The following is a 22163-nucleotide window of genomic DNA, read 5'->3' as shown; positions in this document are numbered from 1 at the left end:
ATACATACATACATACATACATACATACATACATACATACATACATACATACATACATACATACATACATACATACATACATACATACATACATACATACATACATACATACATACATACATACATACATACATACATACATACATACATACATACATACATACATACATACATACATACATACATACATACATACATACATACATACATACATACATACATACATACATACATACATACATACATACATACATACATACATACATACATACATACATACATACATACATACATACATACATACATACATACATACATACATACATACATACATACATACATACATACATACATACATACATACATACATACATACATACATACATACATACATACATACATACATACATACATACATACATACATACATACATACATACATACATACATACATACATACATACATACATACATACATACATACATACATACATACATACATACATACATACATACATACATACATACATACATACATACATACATACATACATACATACATACATACATACATACATACATACATACAAAATGCAGAATTTCAACTTTGTGTTCGCTGCGAGAAAACTAGTTTTAAAACGCTTTTTTCATACCCTGAAGTCAATGGATCCATTCGGAGCTCCGTCTCGTCGGATTTTTCTCGGTTTTTCGGAGTTTCGGAGTTCGAGAGAAATCGAGAAACCTCGACGGAACTTCGACGAGGCTTTTAGAAAATATCAATTTTTATTCGTAAAAAAATTAAAGTCTTATTTTATTTCTACGCTGCTTTTACAATAGTTCATGTTGTTTTCAAAATATAAGTGTTCTCTTTGTTCAATATCAACACTAATTTACATCGCAAAGTAATTAGTAATGCACAGTGGGACAGGTGGTGGTGGTGGAAAAAACCTCAAAAAAAAAGCTTGTTCTATTCAAAACCATATAATAAAGCATACTTGAAAGCAAAAGGAGAAACATTTGGACTAACAGGTGACGAATGGTCTAACAATTGAGGTAGAAGATACTACAATTTAAATGTTCATCACGACCGAACATATTGTTTAGAGATGGTGAAATTGCCATCTTCTAGTTCTGCCAAAACATTTAACATTTTGATAATACAAAAATTAAAAGAATTCGGTATAGATGATGAAGATAATGCTGGTAAAACTACGGATGGCTGTAGCTGGATGGTGAAATATAGAAAAAAGTCTACAGAAGCTTCGAATACTAATTAAGTTTTTAAAATATTCATCGATATGAAGTTCTTAAAAGAATAATACACAAAATTTACGGATCTTCGCATGACGAAGGACTGTTGCTCAACAACCGCACTAGATGGTACAGTGTTTTTCAGATGATCAAAAGATTTTTGGATTGCTTAGAAGCTGTAAAAAAAAAACACTCGAAGAACTAAACTGCTTAAACATGTTAGATGAAATTGACTAGGATTTCTTAAAATCGCTGTCTGACTTATTGGAAGTCTGTGCTGACGCTGCACTATGGTTTCTGAGACCCGATTTTTTGGCTGAAACCCATTTTTTTTAAGTTCTAAAAAAGATTTTTTTTATGTGGTACCTTACAGTAAACCCATCAAAGTGATAATAAACGTGGTCTATTTTTAAATTAATTGCCTTGTTTGTTTTTAATATGCACTCATGTTGAGGATATATTTAATCTCAGCTTAGTTTGCAGTGAGTTATCGTAAAGTGAGCTGTTAATTTAATAATACATAACTGTTGAAATAATTAACATTTTTGATTGCTGTAAAGAAAATTATTTTTATACAGGTATATACTTTTTAAAATTATTAAATTAAATTAAAATACTGCATTATTATATTGATTTTATAAAAGCGCGTGTATAGAATTTTTTCTTCCTTGACATTTTTCAAAACCTTGATATGACATTTAAAAAAATCTCCGTATTTCTCCAAAAATATTTTTACATGATTGAATTTTGGTAATGTTCAGGAGTATATTCCAATTTTCAAAACTTGCCCCTAGTTGCCCCAATTAAAAATATATCTGTTTTTATGCAGTGATGTTCCGTTTCAAATATGAAGATTTATTTAATGTCTGGCTGGAAAAGAAAGATACAAATGAGAAAAAGTCAAATGTTTTTGAGCACGTCATTCAAATAGTTGGAAATGATGAAACAGTAATTATTAGTAATAATATTCAAAAGAAAATATGTCGTTTGTGCAATTCTTTTGAGCGAAAATGGTCAGATTGTCAAAGAACAATATGCCGATTTAAAAGTAAAAATTCAGATTGGTTGAAAAGGGAAATTACATTTACTGATGATGCAATTCCATCAACATCTTCAAGTCAATCAATTCCATCAACATCTTCTGGACGACCAAGGTTATCATATACCGAAATATCGGATCGGGCCAAGAGATTGGAAGCATCAGAGTTATGCCGGGATAATTTGCACGAAACATCTCTTATATTACAAGCAGCAGGTATGGCTGCGCTTCAGCAAAAGAAACGTGATTTAGCATTGGTTCTAAAAGAATTGAACACAAGTCCATCTCGGCCAAAAAAAATTAAAAAAACTATATTTTCACCAAAAAAAGAAACAGTACGTTATACAGCCGAAGAAGCATTAGAGTTAATTTTGGATTCTAACTTAAGTAAACAGCAGTATCAAAACATTAGACAAGGTGCTGTTATCAAAAATTGTAAAATGTATCCAGATTACAAAGAGATTTGGAAATATAAATCAGCATGTAGACCAGATGGTATATCAATTTCCGATATCATTGCACAAGTACCATTAAAGAATTTGTTAGACCATACAGTGAAACGTATTGTACAATTACAAGAAGAAGTGATTTTTCAGCACATGGAATCCATTAATACTAACGAAATTATAGCCGAGATGATATTTAGTTATGGTTTTGATGGCAGTTCCGGTCATTCTGCCTATAAACAAAAATTTGATGCACCTGGTTGTCATTCTGATTCAAATTTATTTGTGGCAACTGTTGTACCACTCCGTTTGAACTCAGAAGATAATAACATCTTATGGAACAATCGCACTACTCAATCTGTGCGGTTTTCTAGACCGTTAAAAGTCGAATACATAAAAGAATCCACAGAACACATTTTAAAACAAGATATTGACGGGCAAATAAATACGTTAGAGCCAATAACAATTTATTTCTCTAATAGCAAAAAAATTCAAATCAGCTGTACTTTATTTATGACGCTAATTGATGGCAAAATTTTAAATATATTAACTGGAACAAAATCAAACCAAGCTTGTCCAATATGTGGAGCTACTCCCAATGATTTTGTTAAAGTGCAGGAATTCAAAACCGCAGATTTATTTAAGCCTAAACCTAATTCTTTGCAGTATGGCATTAGTCCACTACATGCTTGGAAACGATTTTTTGAATGCATCGTCCACATATCATACAGATATGATTTGTGTAAATGGCAAATTCGTGGTACTAGTAACAAGAAAATTCTTTTATGTAGAAAAAAAGAAATACAACAACGGTTCTTTAAAAATTTACACTTTCACGTGGATAAACCAAAAGTAGGAGGTTTTGGAAGTACCAACGACGGCAATACTGCACGCCGAGCATTTGAAAATGTTAAAAAATTTTCCGAAATAACTAACGTGGATGAAGAATTGATAAAAAAATTTAAAACTATTCTTATATGCATTTCTTCCCAGTATCAAATTAATTTAGATAAATTTGAAAAATATTGTTTTGATACGGCAAAACATTATATGTCTAAATATCCTTGGTATCCGATGCCTGCAACTGTACATAAAGTTTTAATACATGGCAGACAAATTCTAGAAAATACAGTACTACCAATAGGTTATTTTGGTGAATAAGGGTCTGAAGCCAGACATAAAGTTTTTAAACATGAGAGACAATTTCATGCTCGTAAAACCAGTAGAGAAAAAAATCTAGAAGATATTTTTCATAGAGCCTTAGATACCTCAGATCCTATCACATCCAGTATTAACTTACATAGAAGAATTCAGAATCATCTTAAGTTACCTCTTCCTTCTGAGGTAATAAGTTTACTAACAGAAATGCCATCTAATACCTCGCAACATCAACTTAGCGAAAACGAAGAGGGTAGTGAAAGCGATGACGGCTAAGACGATGCAACTTCCGAAGAGGACTTAATTTCCGTAAACTACTTAGATTTAATTACATTGGATAACGAAATATAGTTAAAACTTAACTGACTTTTTTAATATGAATTCATCTAATGATATATTTTACAATATATATATATATATATATATATATATATATATATATGTATATATTAATCATATAAAACTTAGTTATGAAATATTTAGAACATATTGCCAACCTTGAGAAATAAAAGTTATTAGCTATTTTGTCTTTAAATTGAAGCTATTAATTTATGCCAAAAAATCGCGTCTCAGAAACCATAGTGCATTGGCATGATATGATATTAAGTTTCCGTTAGGTATGTGAAATCTATCGTTAAATAAGTGGCCTTGTTCTGTTAGGTAAATATTTAAAGTGACTTAAATTTCTAATTTACAAGTCAAAAATTTAATTTGAAAAATGCCTGTTCATAACTATTCTGTTGAAGATGTTAAACAATATCTCTCTGATGTAAGGATGAAATATTACAAATCAGAGCTTAAATCTTTTTTAAAGTATGTAAAAAAATTCAAAATATTTGGTATGTAAACATTACATTATACTTTGTTGAATAAGTAATTATTATCATAAAATTAAATCTAAATTTTTACATACTTTAGATGGTAAATTGTATTATGTATAAAGCCTTATTTATCAGAAAAACAAGCATTGTCCACCCAATTGATTTTAAAAGAGCATGATTATTGTCCTAAAATGACTAAACAATTAATTGCAAAAAAAATGATTTAAAAAAAAATTTTTTTAAAATCCAGCAAGAGAAAGCATCCAACTTCTTTAACGAACGCAAGTATATCTAAATCCAAAAGATTAGTTTGTCCTGCAATTTCTGTAGATAATAATTTTTATTCAACATTATCAGCGCAGTCAGTCAAGCTGTGCATAGATGTTTTAAAACATCCATCTTGTTGGCTTAATGATACTTTGATTGATATTGCACAAAGCTTTCTTTAACACCAGTTTTCTGAAGTAGGTAGATTTCAGAGTTCTCAGATTTTTAATTCAAAAAACTTTGGTAGGTATACTATTTCCGGAAAGTTTGTTCAGATACTTAATGTTAGAAATTCGCATTGGGTTCAAATAAGTAGTTTAACATCTGAAAATGGTTCTAATTCTGTTCAGTATTATGATTCACTGTTTACTAGATTTAATAAAGGCACTGTTCCATTACTGGTACACTGAGTTGCACAATTGTTGTTAATAAATGAATGTATTTCTTCTTTGAATGTGGAGGTCATAAGATGTCAAAAGCAAGACAATGGAAATGATTGTGGGCCTTATGCTATTGCAAATGCTACTGCTTTATGCAATGTTTTTGATTCATGTTTAATTATCTGGGACAAAAAAAGTATGAGGTCTCCTTTCCTGCAGTGTATTGAGAGAAAAAAAACGGAGTTGTTTCCTTACATTTCTTTATCATTTGGTAAAAAAGTATGCTCATTATCAATTCAATGTGATAATTTCTGTCACTGTACAATAAAATAATATTGATGTAGTGTTTCTTTAGATTATAAAATAGTAAAAACATTTGAATGTATATTTACATTATGCTGACCTAATCATGTGATAATAGCAGTTTTCATTTATTTGATTTGTTTTGGTAAGTGAATCAGTTATTTTACAAACTTTGTGTAGTAATAATTTTTTGAAAAACCTTAATAAAAGTTAGATATTTGGTTTATTAATTTTTGTTTTGTGAGCATAATGTCTTGAAATTTTTTTTTTAAATACATAAAAATATTTTCTTAACAAAAACTTATTTTAAAAAAACTAATTTTAAGTGTCTTTGATTGATTCGGTTTTAGATTAGAGTTATTAGTAGAGATACAACAAGTAGAGTTATAAGTAGTAGTTATAACTTAGAGTTAGAACTAAAGTTACAAGTAGTAAAGATGGAACTAGACTAGAGTTTACTCAGTTTTATATTAGAGTTTTTTGTAGAGTTTTTTAAATTAGATTTATTATGATAATTTAATTAGTTTTAAAAAAATTGTTACTGTATTTTAAATTCTAGTTGTATCATCACTCTAACTATTAAGTAAAAGTTATAATTAATAAATATAAATTATAAATATAAAAAAGTTAAAAATAGTTTTCTAATATTATTTTTATTATATTTCACTTTAGATTGCCTGATTATATTTCAGGTTACAAGTACTTTTTTAAATTTAAACATAATTGTCTTTTTTGTTTGTTTCATTTGTCAATTTATTATAATTATCTAGATAATAATTTTAATTATAATAAGAATGAAAACTTTCTTCTTTTCTTTTTTTTTTTATTTCATTTTGAGTTTTAGGTACGACAACTTAAGCTCTTATGGCTAGCAGTAATTAAAGAAAAAGATTCCATTGCTTATGTTAAAAGTATATTTGATAGGTAAACCTCGATCCCTGGTGTTTATTTGAGAAGGCAAACAATCCAAAATCTAAGAGAGGTATATTTAAATGGACACAAGTTTAATAACAATACAAAGTTGAATGTAAATTTATTTTGGAAAATAAATTTTTAACAATTTAATATGTTATCATGTCTTTTTTTTACATTTCTCATTTTGTTTCCACGTAATTGAAATCTTCTAAATGATTTAATCGCTTACACATTATCCCACGTAAGCGTTTTTGGACGGTTTATTTTGGATAATGCTGGTTTTTAATTGTAACGTTATGGAAGGTTTAAGATCATATTTAGATCAAAACCTAGAACTCGTTAAATTTCAAACCCTTAACTCGTTTTCCAGATCAGAAATGGATTCCTAGGTTTATTAAGTGTAATAGACTTTAAACTTTTTATACTTATATGAAAATTTTCATCAGCAGAAAATTTATAGATTAAGCTGCTTTTTTTAAAAATTTTTTAATTAAAATGACTCTTAGAAATACTATTACAGAAATACTATTGAGATAATATTACTTATCCAGGAGGCATTGTGTGGGGTGCGCGCCAGATATCAAAATATAAACATATTGCAACAGTTATATCACAATCTATAAACATAAGACACAATACAATATAAGATCGTTAATCAAGGGCAGTGCGGCGCTCCTAATTTAGGAAAAAGTCATACTTTTTAATAAGGATTTTACAAAACTTTAACTTAATCTTAATTTAAAAGTTAAAATTAAGTTTAAAATTACGTTTGGTGTTAAAAATATTGTCTTGATTCCTCATTTTGTCTACTTTTTTAACGGGATAACGCCTATAAAATAACGCCTATAATGGCGTTAAACAAGTATCCGTAAATCAACGCATGCGCAGATAAACATTTGTCTACTTTTTTAACGGGCTACTTATTTAACGTGACACCGGTCGATCACTAGAAATAGCTCGAACTCTTAAGGTGAGTTTCCACTCATCCGTTTAGCTACGGGAACGGGAAAGGGATGGGAAAATTAATCACGTGAGCATGCGCAGTTTGTAATTTGATTTTCCCGCAGCTTAGTTTTTCCCATCATATCTGTCTCGGGAAAAGGTTAATCTCAAATCAACTTTTTCCCGTAAATAAGCAAATAGCGAAACGAGCAGCCAATCACCTTGCTAGAATTTTCGAAAATTAAAAACAAAAAAGTGTAAAAGTTTCCAAGAATTTTTCCATTTTCGTAATTTTGTCATAAAGCTTTAATTTCGTAATTTTGTCAAAAACATTTATTTTCCTATAACTATGTATGTAATTACTTAAAGCTATTTACGCGTATATTTTTATTTTCCTACTATGAAGCAAAATGGAAATCATTAAGATATTTAGTTACTCACAATTACAACTTTGTTAGTTTTACTGCTAATTTTAAATTGTATAAATACCCGAATAAAATGTTAAAATATTAAACTTTGAAGTGAACTGTCCGATTTACGATATTATTATAAATTTAATTTAATAATGAATGAACTAAATGTGGATTTTTCAAGAATACAAAATGTTCCAACAAACTTGGAGGCTCATTTAATAGAAGAAGTGAGAAAATTTCCATGTTTATGGGACACAACAACTCGCGCACATAAGGAAACACCTTTAAAAGTTGAAGCATGGAGGCAGATATCAACTTTATTAAAAATAGAAGGTAGCTATTTATTTTTCCAAGTAAATTTAAACAAAAATTTCTAAATAATAAAATGACGTAACCTATTTTACATAACGTAACCTTTTTTTTTTTTTTTTTTCTTTTTGTGTGTAGAAAAAACTTTGACTTCAGCATGGACGAAATTGAGAGAAAATTTTCGTAGATGCTTGAATCGTCAAAAAAAGGCTACCATGTCTGGAGCTGGTGGGGAACAATTACCATCATGCCAATTCTTCACAGAATTAATGTTTTTGAAAGATGTCATTGGGGTAAAATCGACTAGTTCAAACATAAAATGCGATATTTTTGCAACACAACATTTAGTTGAACACAGAGGACTTGAAAATATAGACAATTCCATTAGAGCATCAAGTTCAAGAGATAATTTGACTTTAGTAGAAAATGAAACAGTTATAAATTCAATTACATCACCTCAGATGATTATCTCATCGCCAAATCATATGAAAAGAAAAATGAAAATTGACCCATTACAAGTTGCTCTTGAAAAAGCGATAATGAATGATGTGGAGCAAAATAAACTGATGAAAATAAATGAAAGTGATCCAGATGAGTTATTCTGTAAAAGCTTAGTAAGCTCTTTTCATAATCTTTCAAAAAAGAAAAACAAATTAGCAAAAATAAAAGTTATGGAAATCCTCCTTGAAATGGAAAGTGACAATGAATGAAATATATTTCATATACGAAGATGTTAGTTATTTTTACATTCAATATATACATTTAAGGTAAACAATAAAATACTTCAAAAATAAAAACAAATAAAGCAACTAAAAAAACTATATATATTCATATATATAACACACACACACACACACACACACACACACACACACACACACACACACACACACACACACACACACACACACACACACACACACACACACACACATATATATATATATATATATATATATATATATATATATATATATATATATATATATATATAAAGGAAGAGGAATTTCATCTTTGATCAAATGTGTTTTGAGTATGAGTAACCATATCATATTGCCATGGAACCTGTCCTTGGGGAGAATTAAAGAAGTCTCGAAATGATTCCCTCACTGCCTTTGCATCACGAGTATAGTTATTTGAGCCTAATTGTTTTTGTAAAAGTGTTATTCCTTGGTAATCAGAAACATCACTTCGCCATTCACCAGCTTGCAAACCAGATGGTGTTTCATAATCAACAAATTTTGAAGGGCAATATTGATTTAATGGTTCAAACTGACGACCATGCATAAGGTAGTTATGCAGAGCAGTGGCAGCTTTAGTCACGTTAATTACAATATTTTCTTTTGCAATAATTGGTTTGCGAAAAATTCTGCATCTTGCTGCCAAAATACCAAAAGTATTTTCTATTGTTCTGCGTGCACGTGCCAATCTATAGTTATATATTCTTTCTTTCAAAGATAATATTTCTTTAGGGTATGGCTTCATTAAATAGTTTTTGAGGGGAAATGCCTCACCTCCAATTAGAACATATGGCAGTTTTACGTTTGAGCCTATTGGTTCATAAGGTTCTGGGATATTTAATAACTTTGATTCAAAAGCAATTCCCATTTTACTATTTCTGAATACACCACCATCACTGTTTCTACCAGTATCACCAATATCAACAAGTGTGAATTCATAGTTTGCATTACAAATAGCCATCAGAACAATAGAGTGAGATTTTTTATAATTAAAGTAGAACGAGCCTGATCTTGAAGGGGCTTGCATAACTATATGTTTCCCATCTATAGCCCCTATGCAACTGGAGAAGTTCCATTTCTTCTCAAATTCGTTTGCTATAGATCTCCATTCATTTTTGTTTTTTGGATAGCTAATATATTCCATAGCCAACAAAATAGTCCATATAGCAGTAGAGGTTTCGTTTATTATTCTTCCTATGGAAGTCGGACTTATTCGAAACATACCAGATAGGTCTATTTGTGAAGTGCCTCCAAAAATATATCTCAAAGTGACCATTAAACGTTCACTCGCTCCAATTGTCTCGCGTCTGAGGGAAGATTTTGTAATCGCCGGTGCAATTAGTCTTAACAAATGTTCATACTTTGTAGGTGTCATTCGAAAAAACTTAAAAAAGAATTCGTGATCGAAAAGTTGCATATCTTTTATAAATAAATTGAATGCTCCTTTTGTTTTTCTTTCTCTAAATAATTTTCTGACCCAAAACCTTTTTTTATACTTTTGCCTTCTTTTGATTTTTAAATAATTCAGTAATAACAAATGTAAAGTTCTTCTGCTAAGAATCGATAAAGACGCCATTTTTATTATTTAGCTATCATTACTTAAAAGTGAAAGTTAAAGTAAAGCAAGTTTGACCAGTGCAAGTGGAAATGAATATATCCCATCCGATCTGTCCATATTCGTTTTTTTTCCCATCCCTTTCCCTACCCGTAGCAAAAAAGGATGAGTGGAAACTCACCTTTAAGTCTGTATATCTCATTTATGTATACGCAGCAAAAAACATAACGCAAAAATAACGGTTACATAACCGTAAACGAAAATTTTGGCGTTATGTTTACCGTTATGTTAAGTTGAAATTATGTTGAAAGTGTTATAACGCGTAAATGGTGCTTAAATCATTAGTATGGTAATTCATATTTGTAAAGCGTTATGTTTAACAGATTATTTTATCAGGAAAAAATAGCGCGAATTTAAAGAATCTTTGCAATTTTTGTTTATAAGGTCTTTACTATTTTAGTTTTCTTATTTTATTTTCTCAAGGTAGTTACTACTTAGCATTTAAACGACGTTTGGGTTGTTAATTATTAATATTACATATTTATTTATATTATTAATATTATTTAATAATAGTGATAATAATAATAATAATAATAATAATAATAATAATAATAATAATAATAATAATAATAATAATAATAATAATAATAATAATAATAATAATTATAATAATAATTATAATAATAAAAAAAAAAAAATAATAATAATAATAATAATAATAACAATAATAATAATAATAATAATAATAATAATAATAATAATAATAATAATAATAATAATAATAATAATAATAATAATAATAATAATAATAGTAATAATAATTATAATAATAATAATAATAATAATAGTAATAATAATAATAGTAATAATAATAATAGTAATAATAATAATAGTAATAATAATAATAATATAATAATAATAATAAAAATAATAATAATAACTAGCAATAAGCAACCCGTAATACGGGTTATCGTCGGTCTGTTAATTTATAGTGGCTGTTTTCCACAATTTAAAGTTGCGAAGCCTTAACTAATAACCTTTTAGAAAAACCCCTTCAAATTAAAAAAATTGAACCATCTGTAAAATTAAAAAAAAAGTGTGCGGAGGTAAAATAATTTAACAATTATTTAACATTGAGTAATTTACAACTGACATAGATCATATCAGTGTTAGACAGAACCATTTTCCTCAATACTAAGTTCAACACAATATGTTTTTAGTTACTAACACAAAATAATAACACTTTATCATTCTTTAAATTGACGAAAAAATAAGGCTATATTCTTGTTATATTTTTTATAACATGAACTTTAATTAATAAGATTAATATTAAGCGAACGTAAATTATACATGATTTATTAATTTTTTGGTATCCCCTTGATACATTTTTCTTTAAAACAGGAAATTGTCTTTAGAACGTTAAATGCGCACAACCAAATAAATTTATTAAAAATAACTGACCATTATATATATGACACTATATATGACACTAATCTGACCATTTTTTTATATATTTCCTCTGTTTCAATAGTTTTTAGTAAACGGTAATTTGCTACCATTTACAAAAAATTCCTTTTGTTACTCGAAATTTAATTCTCTTAAATATTTTGACACTAATAAAGGACCTCCCTTCCCCGTTTTTGCCAGAATGGTGGTCAGGAGAATAGCGCTATTTTTATTAAGAGTAATCAAGTTTTTGATGAAGACCTTTTACCAGAATAATGAAATGTAAAACAATGATTTACGTGTATAAGAATTTTTTTCTTTTTAATATTTATAAGAATTTAACGCATATAAAAATTTTTTCTTTCCTCAAAAGTGTTGCAAATGCAAACTAAGCTAATTAATTAGTTAAAAATCTTATAAAATTTAAGTAACTCGATATTTGAAAAATGCGCTAAACTACAATATTAACCACCCATTTAAAAAGATTCCCTAAATTACGTACAGCAAATTATTAGGCTTAAAATAGAGAAAACTTTAAAATAATTGAACTAATTGCATACATTTATATCATTTTAACTGACCAAAATTTACAATAAAAGGTAATCAGGTTTCTTTTTATAAATCGTATAAATGCGTCAATCGTAAATCCTAAAGAAAAAAAAAATGGAATTATGATACTATAATTACAACAACAACAAAAAAAACAAAAATAAAACACCACATAAAAACTGAAAATCGATTTACCTATTTATAGTAACCCATTTTGACATGGCAGTTAATATAAACATTCATCGAAAATGTAACAAAATCTGTTTCGAAGTACAAAAGGATTAACAATACTATATATATATATATATATATATATATATATATATATATATATATATATATATATATATATATATATATATATATATATATATATATATAAACCAATTTAAGATATAAATTGCATTTTTAGCATAATGTTGTCTTGGCTTTCAGTAAATAAATGAAAGCAGTAAGTAACAATAATGAAACAACCTATTATTCATTTTTTACAATAGTCACCAACATGAAGGTGTCTATTGTTAAAAATGAATACCAACACAAAACATCAAAACAATAACACATAACAATAGAATATTTACATCCTTGATCCTAAAATCCAGTGAAGATAACAAACCAAATTAAAATATGAAAGGCAAAAGTAGAAAACCAATTTAAAGTTAACTATATCTATCTTTTTACTAAACATATAAATACATAAAAGTATATTTGTTTTTATGTTCAATATTAGTTATTCAATTACTTCAAATTTAGGACATAAAAACACCCTAGATTTAAAGATCAAGGTTGCATACTCTCATACACATTACGCTAAACATTAACAGACATTATTATATATTTTTTTTGAGAATAATTAAAAAAGGCTAGACAACACAACCTAGCTCTAAAGCAGTAATTCCCCCTGGCACTAAATGCTGCCAAGTCACAACTCTGCTATAAGTACATCGCTTGGCTGGCAAGGTTATCAATCTTGCTCAACATAATGCCAAATCACACCACTTTGAAAACATGGAAACAACATAATTTAAACATATATACAACTATAAACAAATATGGTTTTATATAACACATTTGATTAATAATCTTTTCAATTTGATGAAGAGTAGCTTGTTAAGCTATTAGAAGTGGGACTGAGTGGTGAATGAAATCTTCCATCATAAAAAAATTGTATGTATTCCAGAGATGTAAAGAATTGTCAGGTTCACAAAAGGTCAAAATAATTGAAAACAACTGTCTAATTTTCTTTGGCATATGTGTTAAAACCGCCTCAGAAAGAGTATTCTGCCATTCAGTGTCATCTTGCAACAGACCTTTCAAAACACATGCTTCACGAAATGTTTTAAGGACAATACCATTAACAGTATGCACATCCTCCCAAGATGTTGCTCCTTTTGCATGCAAAAGTAACAGTCTAAGAAAAAAAAATTCTCCAGTTGGATTCCCTTTATCCATTCTTATTATCACCTTATTACCACCCCTTTGTCTAACCTTCCATTTACAATGTTTATCATCAAATATAAAGTCATAAGGAATGTCTACATAAGAATAGAAATGTGCTCTTTCATTTTCAGTATTTAACTTAAACTATGCCGTTAGGTGCATTTCAAGTTGAGCTGCACGATCTAAAGCCATTTGTTCTGCTCCTTCTCTAAAATACAATAATTGATTTTCAGGTAGATGTTTACCATGTCACAGCACTTTAAAAACACGGAAAGAACATAATATAAACATATGTACAAACTATAAGCACAATAAATGTGTTTAAATATGTATATAAGGTTAAATATATACTAAAATAAATAAATACCTTATATACATATTTAAACACCTTTTTAAAACAATTATGTAACACATATTAACACATACACAAACAGTAAAAAAACACTCTACATTATTATAAAAACACATTGATAAAACAACTATAAAACACTTATTACCACACACTCATACATATCAAAAAAGCATATATGAAAACAATAAACGTGTGCAAACAAAAATTCTAAAAATGACGCAAGAAAATTTAAAAAGATACAAAACATATATTTACAAACAATTCTCTTTACCTTCTTTTTTTCTCAAAAGAACTGTAATCTTCATAGCAACATTTAACCTTTACATACAATAACATGTGACATGCGTTGTCAGTGTTGGCACAAAACTTTAATTTTTTTTTCTAAATTTTCTAAAAAAGAACAAAAATAGTTAATAGCATCACAGAAATTTCAAAGTAAAAATAACAATTTTATGGAAACAGCATTAGTACAACTTTAAATAACATCCATACCCCTATTTTCCTTCTGATAACTAAAATAATAAAAATAAAACTACTAAAAAAAAAAAATCTAAAACAAACAAAATACAAACGATTTAAAAAATTAAAATCCTTTCTACTTTAAATTCTTTCTACTTTATCTAATAAAAACTTAAATCCTTTCTACTTTATCTCATAAAAATGCATATATAACTGTTTCTTATACTTACTTCAATTATAATATGACCTTATGATCTTAACGATAATATATATATATATATATATATATATATATATATATATATATATATATATATATATATATATATATATATATATATATATACTATAAATTGATAATAAAAACAAACTTTTTTGAACATATAGATATTATATTTCAATTATTAATTATTTATAATAATATTGCTAATTCAACTATTTTCTTGGTCCCTTGGAGGTTTCAAGATATTGGGAGTTCACTGAATTTGTATGTTGCTTAATAATGTTCTTTACTACTATTTATTTAATATTAACTATATTTTACTTATTACTATTTTTAAATTAATTTTATTTTATATTGCTTTGTAAAGTTGTTTCAATACCCAAAAGACAGTGAAAAACCACCTTTGATAGTAGATTTGGTTATTAAGGAGAAGTTTGGCAGTGCTCAAGTTCTTTCTATTTGTCATATTTTACCAATTTTTTTAAGAAGTATCACTATTGATTGTCATTTGCTGCGTATTCTTCAAATGTGTCTCTCTCCAGTTACCACTGAGGCTTACTTCATGTCTTTAGAAGAAGCAATTGCAACCCATCATACTCTTTTTATGAATTTATACCCAGATAAGTTTATACCAAAACTTCATTTTCTTATTCATTATCCTCAGCAATCCAGACAATTTGGTTCTCTATGTGGTTCACTATTTGGTTCACTATACCACATGTGTATGGCTTTTGAGAGGAAACATCAAGTAATAAAAAATATAAGGCATTTTAACTTCAGAAATATGCCTTTAAGTGCCATGAAAAGTATGGTTTTAAACACTGTTGCATCTTTTTATAATTCTTTTGGAGAAATTAGTAATGGAGTTTTTTTGTGAATTAAATCAAGTAACTTTTTTAAAAAATATTGTTATCTGCATCCAGATTAATGGAGTTAAATATTGTCCTGAATCATCTTTATGGTTTTATGATGGTTTTCAATCTTGTGCTTATATTATTAAAGAAATTCAAGTAAAAGGAGAAGAAACAGTATTTATTATCTCACAGTTTCAGTGCCTTACTTACGATGTGTTATGAGGTTTTTTTACTGCTGTTGAGGACAACACAGTTCCTTTTAGAACTATTGCAGCTGAAGGCTTAGCTTTTCCTTGGCCAGCATTTTATTTTAAAGAAGGGGATATTTTCTATATTGTACCCCCAGCATTGCTATATTGTACCCCCAGCATTCTATTCATCAACAAGTCCTTACATGTTAGTTTTCTGATTAGCTGTTAGTTTTCATGTTTAGCTGTTAGTCTACATGTTAGTTTTCTGATTAGCAGAATTGTCTGCAACAAGTGGGCAAAACGTAAGCAGCTTGTTACATTTTAGAAATCAGTTTTATCTAAAAATATATAGTCCACTTGACTAAAAAGTCCCATTTTCAGCCATTTGGGGATAGCTCGTAAATTTTTCTAACACTTTGTATTGATCTGATCTTAACAGCAAATAAGGCCATTAGATCTTACTATATAAAAATGTAAACATCACAAACTTGTCATGTTCACAACAAAAATGGCAGCATTTTTTAATAACCCTATTTTAAAAAAGATATGGTTGGTTACTTTCTCCCTGATCTGGACTTTATACTGGATAGGAGCACAACTAAAGGGGTAATAACTTTATAGAGCCTGCATTATTGTTCAAAGGTGATACTCAAAAATAAATTTTTTTAATCATAAAATTGCAATTTAATCTTTATTATGTTGATTTTTTTACAGTTGATTGAATTGCTAATAATTCAAGGCAAAAGTAGGATAGTGGGTTCATACATTACTGGCAATAAGAAGTAGAACAAGACTAATCAAGCCATTATAATATTGATTTGATGTTTTGTTTAAATAAATAAATTTTTTTACAAAGTTTGAGTTTCAATTTTATTAGTTAATTTTAACTATTTATCTAAAAATCCAATGATTCTATATAATATACCCTTTTGCAAATGTAAATATATAAGTATTTATAACTCAAAATAACTTACCTTAACATTTTTCTGTTTAATAAACTTTGTTATTAATTGTTGGATCTTATATATGTATGTATGTATGTATGTATGTATGTATGTATGTATGTATGTATGTATGTATGTATGTATGTATGTATGTATGTATGTATGTATGTATGTATGTATGTAATGTATGTATGTATGTATGTATGTATGTATGTATGTATGTATGTATGTATGTATGTATGTATGTATGTATGTATGTATGTATGTATGTATGTATGTATGTATGTATGTATGTATGTATGTATGTATGTATGTATGTATGTATGTAGAATCAATTCATTATTGAACCTACTACTCCTATATAACTTCATATAAATTTATACAGAAGAAGGCTCAATAATATTTCATCTTGATTAAACTTATTAGATAAACATGAATACTTGTTCTATTGGTGTTGAACTAAAGTTAGATTGTCATAAAAATAAATACTGCAGTCAGTCTGAAATTTCAGAAATATAAAATAAAGATAAATACCTGCTGACCTTAAGAACTGGAATAAAAAATATTCATCTGCATAAAATTTGCACTCACCACAGGTTACAATTTATTAATTACTATTCAACATACCATAAATCATGTTGTGACCCTTTCTCAATTCATTCAAAGATTGTTAAAGGAAACCTGACAACCATCACACAGTGGGCCAGAATCCCATATTTTTGGAAAAAAGTCATAACTTTTTTTCCTTTCATCCATAGGCCTCAAAATTTCGTATATAAAGTAATTGGATGATTATAATTTGAATGAGCATGATGATTTTTTTGTGGTTGCCATGGCAACCCCAGTTGCATAGCAACAGATATTTATGCTTAGTTCTAAAGGGTTATTTTTAAAGCCATTTGTTTCTAAACTTGGTATGCAAATTAATTTGATGATTATAATATGATTGAGCATAACTATTTGCTTTAATTCATAGTCACACTTTCATATAGGTACACACATTTCCAAAACTATAAAGGTACATAAGACACATTTATAAGCTAATATCATCTGTAGATGATCTCAATAAGTCAATAACTCCAGCTGGTAAGTTTTTCGTTTTGGTGTGACTTCCTGCTGTCTTTCTCAGAGATGCAATAAATGGATCAGATGTACACAATAGTCGATTTAACAAATCTTGGTTAGTTTTCACACGAGATGTTTTTCTTGTAAAATGTTCACGATAGTTTTGAAAGTCTTTATTGCGTGCTTCTTGAGCTTCTTCAGAATACATACCAATGGGTAATGTTAAAGTTTTAACAATTTCAGAACCATGGATTAAAATTTTGTGGAGAGATTGGGGCATATAGTACCAAGGATAATGATGAACATAAAGTCGAGCTGTTTTTAAACAGAAAGCCTCAAATTTATCAGTGTCGATGTCTAAACCACATGAAATTGTTGTCAATATAATATGCAAATTTAGAATCAGTTCAACATCAATATTTAAAATTTCTGCGAACTTTTCCGCATTTTGAAATGCTCTTCGAGCCGTATTTCCATCATTTGATGTTCCACTACCACCAGATTTTGGAACATCAACTATCAAGCCCATTTCATCTTTAAATCTATTTTGAATTTGTTGTTTCAGAGCCTTTACTTTGAATTTATCTTCTACTGTTTTTGCCTGCCACTTTTTCAAAGTCATTTTATATCCAATATGTAATAAACATTCAAAAAAACGTATCCAAGCATGTAAGGATGATAAACCAAATGAATAACTGCCTGTTATACCCTTTTTCAAAGCCATTTTTTCAATATCATTCATTCCTTTGGGACTTGCCCCACATATAGTACAGCATTGACTAGAATTTGTAACATCTGAAAGAGCAGTATGAACTTTTCCATCAATCATAGTAATTTGTATTATATGATGTATTTTGATTTTTTTATTATTTATATCAACTTCAGTATCTTGCAAATTTGAAATCTCAAGCTTAATGAGATCCTCTTCTGATTTAGAAACTGCTGTCGTTTCTTTTTCAAATTTAAAACGCAGAGGTCTACAGTACATTGTTGATGATGGTCGTGGATTTCGCCAAGCTGGGTACCGTTTTCCATTTTTAAAGCCACACAAGTCCAATGGTACTAGGCATGTAATAAAAAGTGCCTGCTCATTGTTTAAATTTCTTGTTACCGTTCCTTGCGATATTTGTTTATATATGGACTGTCCTGTGGCACCATCAAAGCCTATTTTGTATCTCAGAGAAAGTCTATCTGGAGTGCCTTCAGTGCAAAGGACATCATACTGTGCCTTGCATATTCTTTTTGCTGTATGATCCACCAAAGCTTGCAGTTTTATTTCAGCTGAAAAGTCTGAGACAGTTATATCTGCAGGATAGCATAACAGCTTTGCATCACGGACATCATTATATGGAGGATATATATCAACTCCCTTTTCAACTGCTTGATTTCGAATAATTTGGTAGGAAGCTTTTGTCAATCTAGCATCTAAAAGAAGACAAAGAGCTTCATCTTTAGACATTCTACCATCTTTTTTTGAGGTTTTTTCAATTGGATTTTCTTTTCTACGTTTAATTTCTGAAGCAAATTGTAAAGCAGAAGCAGAATACATTTCAGTTAAGTGACTAATTTTATGTTTTTTGGTTTTAGTAGAGTAGTCATCAAAGTTTGCCTTAACTGGTCTTCCAATAGGTATTGGTGTTACATTTAAATCTTCAGGAACATGGCTTTGAAGCCATTTTTTATTCTTTTCTTCAAATCGAGCCATGCTGCTATATGACTTGCGCCACTTATCTCGTAGATGCGTTATTATTGTTCCTAATTGCTGCTTGTTGCAATGCAAATTCATAGCATCAATAAGTTTGTCCACAATACCAGAATCAGATATTTGTAAATTATTAGGCTTATGCATGATGAATGCATAGATATCAAAGTATGTCATTTTCAGCCTACAAATACAAAAAATATATTCTTGATTAGACATTTGGACAACCAGACATGAAACAAGCTCCAAATATTTATATGTTCATTTTAATGTGATAAAAAAGATGTTTTGCTAAAAAATCGCGATGATTGGAGCTGGGAACACAAAAAATGCCAGAATGTTGGCCCCCCCTGCCCCAAAAATGAAGCTTGTAAAAATCATGTATAGAGACGCAGCTGACATCCGCCGACAATAGGTAAAATATATATCGATAATGTACATATTGGGCAAGATATTTCAAGTCTCAAATTTCTGGAGCACCCTGGAGCGCAAAAGTATTTTGTTATTTAAATGAAATTTTCACTAAAAAAAGTACTTTAAATACGCCATCATTAGAAACCAGTTTATTTGATATAGCTTACTTGCAAAATAACTTTGGAATAGCTCATTTCATAGATAATACTTAGTTTTATTTAATTGTGCAATAAAAAATGAAGTTTTAAAAATTAAAACAATTTTATGCTTATTAGTAACACGAAAAATATTATTAAATAAAAAAAAAAAAAAAAAAAAATTTAAAAAAAAAAAAACCTTTTTTATTATCAGCTTGAAATGCAAACGGCATAAGAGCTGTACAGAAATATATACATTTTATAAAAGCCAGATGTTTAAGCTTTAAAATGGTATATAACAATGTCATTTTTGAGAATATTTTTTTTATACTTTTTTCCACCACCTGGCCCACTGTGCATCACTCTTGAGCATAACCAACTGAACTCTAATTTAATTCCTGGGAAAAAGATATCTTTTGGTTGTGTAAGAAAAATCAAGAGTGTTGAAGAAGTTGACAAGAGACATGACCCAGATTATATATTAACTAATAACTCTGTCATCCAAATTGATACTATATATCCTTGTCTTAATAAATTTGGTGTGTCTCCTATTAAAAGATCATCCAGCATGAGTATGCTACAAATAGACAATAAAATAAAAATTAAAGTTAACTTGCTAAATGAATCTTTGAATGCATCTGAACAAGATGAGCTACAAATTAGTATGCTCAAAAGTTCCTCTATAGATTTCATTGTAGAACAGCTTAAATAAAAGTTTCATAATGAGATCAATATTTCACAAAAAATAAAATTGCTCACTTTAGTTCCAGTCCATTGGACTATTCAGGAAACAATAAATGAATTTAAAACAACACGATATATGGTGAAGCAAGCAAGAGCTTTGCGGGATATCAAAGGAATCCTTGGTGAGAGATCAACAGACATAAAAAATCCTGAAAAATTGACTACTAAAGTTGTAAATCAAATTGTCAACTTTTATGAGGATGATAGTAACAGCAGGTTATTGCCAGGAGCAAAGGATTACATTAGCATAAAGACAGTTGATGGTATGCAACACATTCAGAAGCGACTCATACTATGCAATCTTTCAGAACTTTACCAGAAATGGTTAGAAGAATCAAAATCCAATGGTATAGTAAAGGTGGGACTAACATCATTTGCTCCTTTAAGGCCACAACATTGTATTGTTGCAGGAAAATCTGGCTTGCACACAGTCTGTGTTTTTATTGACCATCAAAATCCAAATCTCATGGTTAAATCATTAAAAAATGAATTAAAGTCAAAAGATCTGATGGCCTAAGCTGCATGATCAATAGAAAATAAACCATGTATGTTTCATGAGTGTGAGAAGTATCCTGGAAAAGAGAGAATTGAAAAAAAGTTAAATGATCTGCTAGGGGATTCAGCAAATGAAATAACTTATAAGCAATGGTTGAAGACTGATAGATGCTCCTTAGAAACTATAGTTAAAAGTCCTGATGAGTTTCTAGAAGAGTTAACAGACAAGTTATATAACCTATGTCAGCAAATCCCAGACATGGTTTGTAAAGCAGCTCAAAGAAAACATGAAGCCAAATGAATGTATTATGCAAATGGATTTTGCTGAAAATTTTTCATTTATTATACAAGATGAAGTTCAGTCATCTTATTTTTCCAAAAATCAAGCAACTCTATATCCATTTGTCATATATGTGCAATCTTTAAACGGAAACCAATCACCAGAAAGCAAATGTTATTGTGTTATCTCTGACAATCTAATTCACAATACTGAGGCAGTTTTCAGTTACATTTTCAAAATCATACCAATTCTGAAAGAGGAATATCCACAAGTTCAGAAGATCAATTATTTCACTGATGGTGCAAGCAGCCAGTATAAAAATAGGTTAA

At 28.7% G+C, this 22163-nt stretch overlaps 2 protein-coding genes, 1 long non-coding RNA gene and 3 pseudogenes across 6 annotated transcripts in view; 4 read left to right on the top strand and 2 right to left on the bottom strand.

Annotated features, from left to right (window-relative positions):
* Nucleotides 1–4612: 4612 nt before the first annotated feature.
* Nucleotides 4613–6682, top strand: LOC149884076 (uncharacterized; annotated as a pseudogene). Its single transcript, XR_016455925.1, has 3 exons — nt 4613–4663; nt 4838–5810; nt 6510–6682. The product of XR_016455925.1 is annotated as an uncharacterized LOC149884076 (transcript).
* An 868-nt stretch (nt 6683–7550) lies between these two features.
* Nucleotides 7551–8954, top strand: LOC149884075 (uncharacterized). The gene has a single exon (XM_090098682.1). It carries the CDS (start codon nt 8460–8462, stop codon nt 8952–8954), a length of 495 nt encoding a protein of 164 aa, XP_089954808.1. The 5' UTR covers nt 7551–8459.
* A 3969-nt stretch (nt 8955–12923) lies between these two features.
* On the bottom strand, nt 12924–15059 carry LOC149884074 (uncharacterized). The gene is made up of 3 exons (XR_016455731.1): nt 14819–15059; nt 14598–14716; nt 12924–14182 (listed from the first exon to the last, which is right to left on the bottom strand). It is a non-coding gene; the product is annotated as an uncharacterized LOC149884074 (long non-coding RNA).
* Nucleotides 15060–16664: 1605 nt separating this feature from the next.
* Nucleotides 16665–22163, top strand: part of LOC149884069 (uncharacterized) — a 15996-nt pseudogene continuing 10497 nt past the window's right edge. The window contains exon 1 of the transcript XR_016455729.1: nt 16665–16695. The product of XR_016455729.1 is annotated as an uncharacterized LOC149884069 (transcript). The remainder of the gene's footprint in view (nt 16696–22163) is intronic.
* Nucleotides 17944–20648, bottom strand: LOC149884073 (uncharacterized). Of its 2 annotated transcripts, none has more exons than XM_090098084.1 (2): nt 20515–20648; nt 17944–20245 (listed from the first exon to the last, which is right to left on the bottom strand). In XM_090098084.1, exon 2 carries the CDS (start codon nt 19981–19983, stop codon nt 18031–18033), a length of 1953 nt encoding a protein of 650 aa, XP_089954210.1. In that variant the 5' UTR covers nt 19984–20245; nt 20515–20648; the 3' UTR covers nt 17944–18030. The 2 variants fall into 2 exon arrangements, with proteins under 2 accessions (XP_089954210.1, XP_089954211.1); XM_090098085.1 differs by having other exon boundaries at nt 17944–19948.
* LOC149884072 (uncharacterized) overlaps nt 20754–22163 on the top strand; it is a 1827-nt pseudogene continuing 417 nt past the window's right edge.

The sequence above is a fragment of the Hydra viridissima genome, unplaced genomic scaffold (assembly GCF_058129835.1).
Source record: "Hydra viridissima isolate aposymbiotic clone 2 unplaced genomic scaffold, HvirCarnegie_v1 scaffold_9, whole genome shotgun sequence".
In the NCBI taxonomy this organism is placed as follows: Eukaryota; Metazoa; Cnidaria; class Hydrozoa; order Anthoathecata; family Hydridae; genus Hydra; species Hydra viridissima.
Note: the sequence above shows the minus strand (reverse complement) of the source record. Positions and strands in the feature narration are given on the sequence as shown.